We start from the raw sequence: 7,407 nt of genomic DNA on the forward strand, positions 1-7,407 counted from the left end.
TTTTTGAGCCTTTGTACTAAAAGATCTGCAGCTCGGTGGCGGTGGTGATTAGAAGAACTTATCCTTGGTTCTAGCTCGGATCTGGCTCTTTGAGAAGGAGCGAAGAGAAGCGGCGAATTGACTTGGAAGAAGTTCATGAGTGTCATCACTGCCAAGAGATCTGCCCCATGGGGTGGGAAGCCTCAAATTATCATTTGGGGCGAAGTCTACCATCCCAACCTGCGCTAGACAACTTGCGCCTGACTCATTCCCTCAAATCCTCGGAGGCTGTCGGGCCACTTCGGAGAGATGTAGATGATGCGGAAGTGCACAAGGATCTAGGTGTTGATAAGTAAGATCAACAACAGCAGAGCGCTCTCTATCTAGCACAGGAGTCTAATTCCTGCGATTCTGCCGTGTTTGGCGTTTGGTGGAAGGCTAGATTTCAAGGGCTTCTGCTGCACTTGCCTAAAAACCCTTTTTGATTGCTGGGATTCCTAGGTTGTTCATGCAAGAGAGGAAATTCATGGATTCATGGTGCAGACATTTAAAGATATTAACGCACAAATCATAGAAGGTAGATTCCTGATTCTGTCTGTATTTTGCTTATTTTGCCCTTGTGATGATATCTAACATTCGTTTTGTCTACAACAGATCCTTCCCTGACAAGGAATATAAGTGGACAACTTGTCCAGGTTGGAGAGGTGATTGGTAAGTTCTCTAACATTCTGTTCCTTCTATTATTTTCCTGCTGGATTGACTTCTAACTTTGTCCGTTTCTTGTGCAGTCACTTCTATCATTACTGCCGGAGATTGGAGCTCCCTTATGAAGATGAGGATGATGAAACTCTAGTAGAGCAACCAACTATTGAGGCCACTCCTTCTTCCAGAAGGAAGAGGAAAGAAACTGCTCCTGCTCAGGATAGCTGCCCGACCTAAAGTTTTGGTAAGATTTTGACATTTCCAACCGTATCCTTGAATTTGTTCTGTTTTGCCCTTTTTCTAACCTCCATTCCCCTATTCTATGCAGCTAAAAGTCCTCCTCCTCCTACCAGGTCAAAAAGGCTTAGAAAGAGGACTGGAGTTGAATCTGATGAGACAGAAGAACTGCAGTTGTTCCAACTGAGACTTTTAAGCGATAATGAGTGTGAGAGGCTTTGAAGCTGTTGAGCACGAGAAGGGACAACAAGAAGAAGAAGATGTCCCTCTAAAAAAGAAGGGAAAGGAGAGAATTTTTGTATTGGTCCTTTCTTTTATCTGACTTCTGTCCATCTTTTAATTTAAAAGTATGCTAAGTCAGTTCTTAACAATGAGAAAATTATAATTGAACTCATGAAAAGATAATAGCACTTAACATCAATCAAAATAAAAGGATATGAAAATATTGAACAACCATAAATAAAAGAATTTAGCAATTCGTACCGTATATTGGATTAAAGAACAATTCACAAACTTACTCAAAGAACATTCCCTTTAGCCTTAGCTAGAGTTCTAGGGGTGCCCTTGCCAAATAAGTTGATGGGTGATTTATAGTAGTCAATGAGGTGAGTGGGAAGTTAATACATTCGTGGTGGGTGATGAAGGGTTTAACTGAGGTATTAATTGGATTAAACATGTTGATGGTGGAGAGTTAGTGGAAAAGAAATAACGGTGAGGTAAGTGGGCGTTAAATGGCTATGAATGACATGAAATCGGCTCTTAAGCTTCAACAGTTTTGTCTTCTCTTCTCCCTTTTTACTTCTCTTTATAATCACAATAATCCCACAATCAATTCTTCAATAAAATCCGCCAGCAATTCTCTTCACACCTAGCTTGAACTTGGACAAATGTATGTCTTTATCTTTTGGCTTTCCAAATTCCTACAGAAGATAAATTCACCTAATAAGTTCACCAAATTAATATAAAAAATTCATAAATCCAGTTGGTGAGAATAGAATGTAACAACAAGTGAAATTATATTTATTAAGCCAAAATTGTATCATAAAGTCTCCAAAATAATATTCACCGGTAAGTTATAGTGTATCTGAGAACACAACATCTTCATTGTAATTTGTTGAGTAAATAGACTTATTTTCTAAAAACACCATATTTTACCAGCAAATTTGGATGATCTCTCCAGCCCGGATTGTAGGTCTTTGAAAACGGGTCATACCTAGGTTGATTTTGGCCTTGATAACCTATGGCATTGGCACTTTCCCATCCCCCATTCTCTATTAATTGAGGACATTGATTAGTGGGGTGTCCATGCATAGAGCACACGCTACAAGTGTCTGTACTTTGTACTTTGGATCCTTCAACAACCTGCAAAATAAGAGTAGAGAGATTAGCCATTTGAGATTGAAGTTCCGAAATAGCACTTACCTCATTAACTGGACTTGGCCGTGTATGATCTCTCCCTCCAACTCCTTCGTATTGTTGTGCATTCAAAGCTCGGTTTGCTATTAAGATCTTCGCAGCAACTGGTGTTTTGTCAACCAAAGCACCTCCCGCTGAAGCATCAAGCATTTGTCTCTCCAGTGGAAGTAGTCCTTCATAGAAATATTGAATTAAAAGCTCTTCCTTCATTTGATGTTGTGGGCAAGATGCAACTAACGTCTTAAAACGCTCATAGTACCTTGGAAAGGATTCTCCCGAGCCTTATTGAATTCCACTAATTTTCTTCCTCAAAAGAATGACTCTTAAAGTTGGGAAGAATTTCTCTAAGAATGATTTCTTCATACTTTCCCAAGAAGTAACGGTTCCAGGTGCTAGTTCATAGAGCCAATCTTTAACCTTCTCCATAAGAGAGAATGGGAAGGCTTTCATCTTCAAAATATTTCCATCCACGTTAATGGGTGTCATACTTGAACATACTACTTCAAATTCCTTCAAATGCTTGTTTGGATCTTCCATGGACAACCCATGGTATTTGGGAATGTGATGTAGCAAACTCGACTTCAATTCAAACTCATCGGTCTTACCTGCAGCTGCCCTAGGGTATTGAATGCACAGAGGGACTGCAGTGTCCAATCCAGAGGCTGAAAGTTCCTTGATTGTTCGACTATCTACAGCCATATCTTGTTCCTCTTCCAAGTCCGTTTCAGCTTCATATTCAGGTTCGGAACTAGAACTAGAGGGATTGAGTTCTGGCTGCTTCCCTTCCTTCTCAAAGTTAGTTCGAAATCGTCGTCAAAGTACAATATGTGTGCACGAACAGGGTGTGAACTTCGAGTCATAAACTAGTACCTAAAACAAAGAAAACAAAACAAAACAAAATCAGAAACACAAGAAAAACGAAAACAAACGGAAGATTAGCAATTTTTCTAATCCCCGGCAACGGCGCCAAAATTTGGCGTGGGAAATAACTAACGCACAAATTAAACCCTATAAATCATGCAATCGTAGTACGAGTAAGTAGGGATCGTTCTATTTCGGGGATTAGAAGGGATGCTAATCAACACAAATTAAACTTATTAAACTGGAAACTAAGTTAAGGGAACAATGATTGTGGGGAATTCTGACGTTTTAGACTAAAGTAAGATTGACAGCAGCAAACAACTAAGTTGTGAATGAAATATGGATTAAGGGATAGCTAGAGGATTCTTCTCCACACATGGAACATATGCACACAAATCGATCTCCAGTTACTCTTTCTATAAAGTATGAATGACAAAGCCCCAAAATAGTTGTGAATGCACTAATTAACTCTCAGATTTTCCTAAGTTCATTGAATTGGACTCAGTGATGCAATCAAATTATCCTTATCAAGTTCCCTATATGAACAACATGATAGAGATACATATCAAAGATCATTAAGTTCTATGAAAATCATAAGCCTTGACAAGGCATTTGTAACTATGAAAAGCATGATACTCCTGCCAGGAATTTACTTAACGCAATCATGACTAGTGACTTTTACTACTTGTGAATATATGTTCATAACGATGATGTGAAATTCCCTTATATTCTAGCATCAAATCCCTGCATGCAAACTAAGTATGCATCATTAATAAACATACAAGAATAAGTTCTCAATAAAACAGAAAAGTAAATCACATGCATACTTTATGAAACCATAACTGGAAGTAATCAATTCATATAAAACATATGTCTATGGCTTCGAATTCACCTCTAACTAAGAAGAAATTCAGTCACACATGTTCATAATAATTGAAAAGCAATCTAGAATAAACATTTGAACTAATCAAGGGAAGAACTTTGAAAATCCCAATGGATGCAGCAGGTTCCGGCTCCAAGTTCTTCTTCCCTCTTTCTCCTTGCTACGGCACAAAAAAACTCCCTTCTCCTGCGACAACCCCTCCTTTATATATGTGGTAGATCTAGGGTAAAAGGACCCAGCTGAAACCCACAAAATTAGGGTTTTGTTTGACTGATTTCTTTTGGAACAAGGATAGGGCCCAGACGCCACCTTTTTAGGAAAGAGGTACGGCCCAATGCTTTCTTCTAGAACCATGTTTTTAGGTTTCCTAATATGAAAATAACCCACCCTCCCTTTCCTACTGGAATTTAGGTAGAATAGGATTAGGATAAGGTAAAATAAAATAAAATCAGTTAGGGTTATTTCTTCCCAGAAGCTGCTTCTTGAATTAATTTCCCCATCTTTTTAGCACATTCCTAGCCTCTTTGATCTTCAAAAACGTCCATCCATCTTGGCCCATGCATATGATATCCATTCCAAGTCCAAAACTGCTCTAAAATGCTCCAAAATGCCCTTTCTTGCCAATCTTGCCATCTGGACCTACAATAGTACGAAAATAAGCTAAATCACTCAAATAAATGGGAATTAACAAAGTAAATGCAAAGAAATAAGATTGCAAAGTCACATAAATATGCTCCTATCATGTAACTAAGTATCCCAAGAATCGGCCGGAGGATACACCAAACGTGCATTTACTTGGGTTCAACTTCATGTGATACTGTGAGCAAGCTGAATGCCTCAGTGAGGTTTTTGGGGCCTTGACTAGCATGTCGTCCACATATACCTCCATAGTTTTTCCTATTTGCTCCTTGAAGATTTTATTCACCAGCCTTTGGTAGGTTGCTCCGGCCTTCTTTAGCCTAAAGGGCATGACCTTATAGCAGTAGGTCCCTCTCTCGATGATGAAAAAAGTTTTCGTCTTATCATCCGTGTGCATCAAGATTTGGTTATAGCTGGAGTAGGCATCCATGAAGCTAAGCAGCTGATTGCCAGAAGTGGAATCCACGAGTTGGTCGATTCTCGGCAATGGGAAGTTGTCTTTTGGGCATGCTTTGTTGAGATCAGTGTAATCGATGCAGACTCTCCACTTGCCCTTCTCTTGTTTTGCCACTAGAACAACGTTGGCAAGCCACTCTGAGTAGGAGACCTCTTCAATGAAGCCAGCAGCTAGGAGTTTGTCAATCTCGGCTTCGATGATAGCAACTCGCTCGAGTGCGAGTTGCGTCTCTTAAGGCCAGCGGCTTGCAAGCGGGGTTGGCGTGGAGTCGGTGAGATGATTTTGGTCGATGCGGGCATGTCGGCGGCGACCATGCGAACATATCTTTGTTATTCGGAGGAAGGTGGTAAGCTCCACCTTCTCGTCTGGGCTTAAGCGCGAGTCGATCCGCGCTTTTTTGTCTTGCTAATCGGGATCCAAGGGTATTAACTCGACGTCTTCCTCAAGTTTCCATCCTTCTTCAGGAAAGACCTCTGGACGGATTTCCTCAACTTGGTCATGACGCTTTGATTGCTATAAGATAGCAAGATTCGGTTGTTCAACCTCCTTCAGATTTGCCTAGCTTACAGGGAGGAATTACGCTTGCTTGCTTTTCTTGACCCTTGGCGGAGCATTTCCTCACGATTGCATGATCGCTGTTGATTTCGCGACACCACCCCTATGGATTGGGTATCGGATATTCTGATGTGTGAGTGAGGTAATGGCGTTGATCTTACCAATCCATGGCCTGCCCAGAATGCCGTTGTAGGGTGAGACCTTATCAATGACCATGAATGTTTGCAAGTAGACTACAGGTGAGAGTAGGCGTCGAGGTCTATCGTGCCCACGGTAACTGTTGTTGCACCATTAAAGCCGGTCAGCGATCGGCTGATTTGTTGATTTTGCCTCCAAGCCCATCTTCGCATGACCCGGTGCGAGGATATTGGCTCTGCGCCTAAATCGCATGGATTCGGGAGATTTGAATGCGATGACAAGGGCATCATTATGTGGCATGTCGAGGCCGATCAGATCTTTCTTTCGGAAGCCGATTACAGGATCGTCTTCTGCTGGTGGAAGGTCAGTCGAGACTTGGAAGATCATAGTGGCCTGTTTGATCTTCCTCATCTTTTCCTTGCTGGTCAGCCCTGACTCCTTGGCGTCGGCTAGGATTGTGTTCATCCTTATGACCTTCTGGTGTGGTTCCTTGGCGGTGTCTCGATCTTCAATTCGCTGGATGGCCTGCTTTGCGATGAACTCCGTGCAGTGACCTTCTCTCACGAGTTCTTCAAGGTGTGCTTTCCAAGCCAAGTAGTTGTTGGTAGTGTGCCCGTGTATCCCATGGAAGGCACCGTATTTGCTAGTATCCCTCTTGTCTGGATCTCCTTTTCACTTGGGCTAAGATTTGATGTATGGGGATGGTGAACTTGGTGTAGTTTTCTCCTACCGTAGCGTCTCCTTGTGGGTGTGACCTGCGCTTGTCCTTACTCTTGTTGCTAAATTCATCGCTTCTTTGGCCTGCCCGTCTAGTCGATTGGTCTTCCTGCTTTGTAGACTTCTTTGTGGCGATTCGATCGTCATCCCAGAGCGCGTAGTGTTCCGCGGTCGCGTAGACCTCTGCCAAAGTCAGGATGGGAGTGATAGTCAGCTCGCGGTACAAGTCGTGTTTACCTAGAAGACCTTTCTTGAAGGCAGATGACGCAATCCGGTCGTTACATCCTACAATGTTGGCATTTTCTGCTTTGAATCTCTTGATGTAATCTCGAAGGGATTCGTCGGACTTCTTGCGCAGGTTGTACAGGTGGTTAGGGTTCTTCTTGATCGCCCGGTAAGAGGTGTACTCTTTGGTGAAGACGTAAGCCAACTCCATGAAGCTGCTGATCGAATCGGATGATAGGGTGTGGAACCAATCTTGGGCTGCCCCTCGCAAGGTCATTACGAATACCTTGCACATCAGCGTCGTCGGCCTTGTGGAGGATCATGACACTTTTGAAGTGTTTTAGATGGCTCTCGGGATCGGAATCCCCTTTGAAGTGGGTAAACGAAGGCGTTGAGAACCGCTTCAGGGGAGCAACCTGCTCAATTTCGGCCGTGAAAGGTGTGGAGTTTGCCTGGTCGATCTCCTTACGTAGTACATCTTTGAAATTCCCGCCGTTCTTCAAGTCTCGAAGTCAGTCATTCACAAGTTTCTCTACGTCCTCCACACACATTGCTGGTCGGTCTCGTTGGCGCGATTGACCTCCTTGTGGGTCTGCGA

General features: G+C 42.4%; 1 protein-coding gene and 1 pseudogene across 1 annotated transcript; both read right to left on the reverse strand.

The window, feature by feature from the left end:
- Window positions 1–1,754: 1,754 nt before the first annotated feature.
- On the reverse strand, window positions 1,755–3,666 carry LOC148918327 (uncharacterized; annotated as a pseudogene).
- Window positions 3,667–6,020: 2,354 nt separating this feature from the next.
- Window positions 6,021–7,086, reverse strand: LOC103325210 (uncharacterized). Its single transcript, XM_089047974.1, has 2 exons — window positions 6,639–7,086; window positions 6,021–6,535 (listed from the first exon to the last, which is right to left on the reverse strand). Exons 1-2 carry the CDS (start codon window positions 7,084–7,086, stop codon window positions 6,021–6,023), a joined length of 963 nt encoding a protein of 320 aa, XP_088904100.1.
- Between the last annotated feature and the right edge of the window lie 321 nt (window positions 7,087–7,407).

Source organism: Prunus mume, linkage group LG3 (genome assembly GCF_029339155.1).
Source record: "Prunus mume cultivar Tortuosa linkage group LG3, ASM2933915v1, whole genome shotgun sequence".
Classification (NCBI taxonomy): domain Eukaryota; kingdom Viridiplantae; phylum Streptophyta; class Magnoliopsida; order Rosales; family Rosaceae; genus Prunus; species Prunus mume.

Coding starts and splice junctions, on each gene's coding strand:
- LOC103325210 (XM_089047974.1), bottom strand. CDS start 7,086: ATGACCTTGCGAGGGGCAGCCCAAGATTGGTTCCACACCCTATCATCC. Junction 6,536..6,638: donor CGATGAATTTAGCAACAAGA/GTAAGGACAAGC, acceptor CCAAGTGAAAAG/GAGATCCAGACAAGAGGGAT.